General features: G+C 51.2%; 1 protein-coding gene across 1 annotated transcript in view; it reads right to left on the reverse strand.

The window, feature by feature from the left end:
* TNFRSF8 (TNF receptor superfamily member 8) overlaps positions 1–642 on the reverse strand; it is a 102502-nt gene that overhangs the window by 71706 nt on the left and 30154 nt on the right. The window contains exon 4 of the mRNA XM_027770673.1: positions 4–105. Coding sequence (XP_027626474.1) covers positions 4–105 — 102 coding nt within the window. The remainder of the gene's footprint in view (positions 1–3; positions 106–642) is intronic.

The following is a 642-nucleotide window of genomic DNA, read 5'->3' on the forward strand; positions in this document are numbered from 1 at the left end:
AGCGGGCACAGGAGTTGGCGACGGGTGTGGCACAGTACATGCCTGGGCGACATTCACAGACACGGGGTGTGTTCCGCGAGCATGGCATTTTCTCCACAAGTTCATCTAAGAGACACAGGAAGGGTCACAAGAGCACAGAGGACAGGTGAGTGTGGGGAGCACAGGGGCAGGCCAGCACGTGAGGTGCGATGCTGCGGTGGCCTTCTGCTGGGCGGGGCAGCTGGCATGCATGCCCTTCTTTTCAGAGAACTCTGCAGTGAGGATAAGGGCAAGGAGGTGGGGGGATCCGTGATGCAGCAGCAACTTCCAGTGCATGGCCCTAAAATGGGGGTCAAACACATTAATCCCCCAACTTTAAAACAAGCAAGAAAGGGAGCCAGCAGGTGGCATGGTGGTTAAGGCACTGGACACTCCCACATGGCCGACCATGGTTTGAGTCCTGGATCTGATGGCTTGCTTTCTCTCTTTCTCTCTCTCTCTTTCTCTGTGTCTCTCTCTGGTCACATTAAAATAATAAATAAATGAATAAATAAAATTAAATAAATGATTTGTTTTTTTGGAGAGATTTTTGCTATAGGGCGCGTGTGCTCGCCAGACAGACAGAGAGAGACATAGAGACAGAAAGCGAGAAATCACCCCCCA

This window comes from Tupaia chinensis, unplaced genomic scaffold (assembly GCF_000334495.1).
Source record: "Tupaia chinensis unplaced genomic scaffold, TupChi_1.0 Scaffold000146_1, whole genome shotgun sequence".
Lineage (NCBI taxonomy): Eukaryota > Metazoa > Chordata > Mammalia > Scandentia > Tupaiidae > Tupaia > Tupaia belangeri.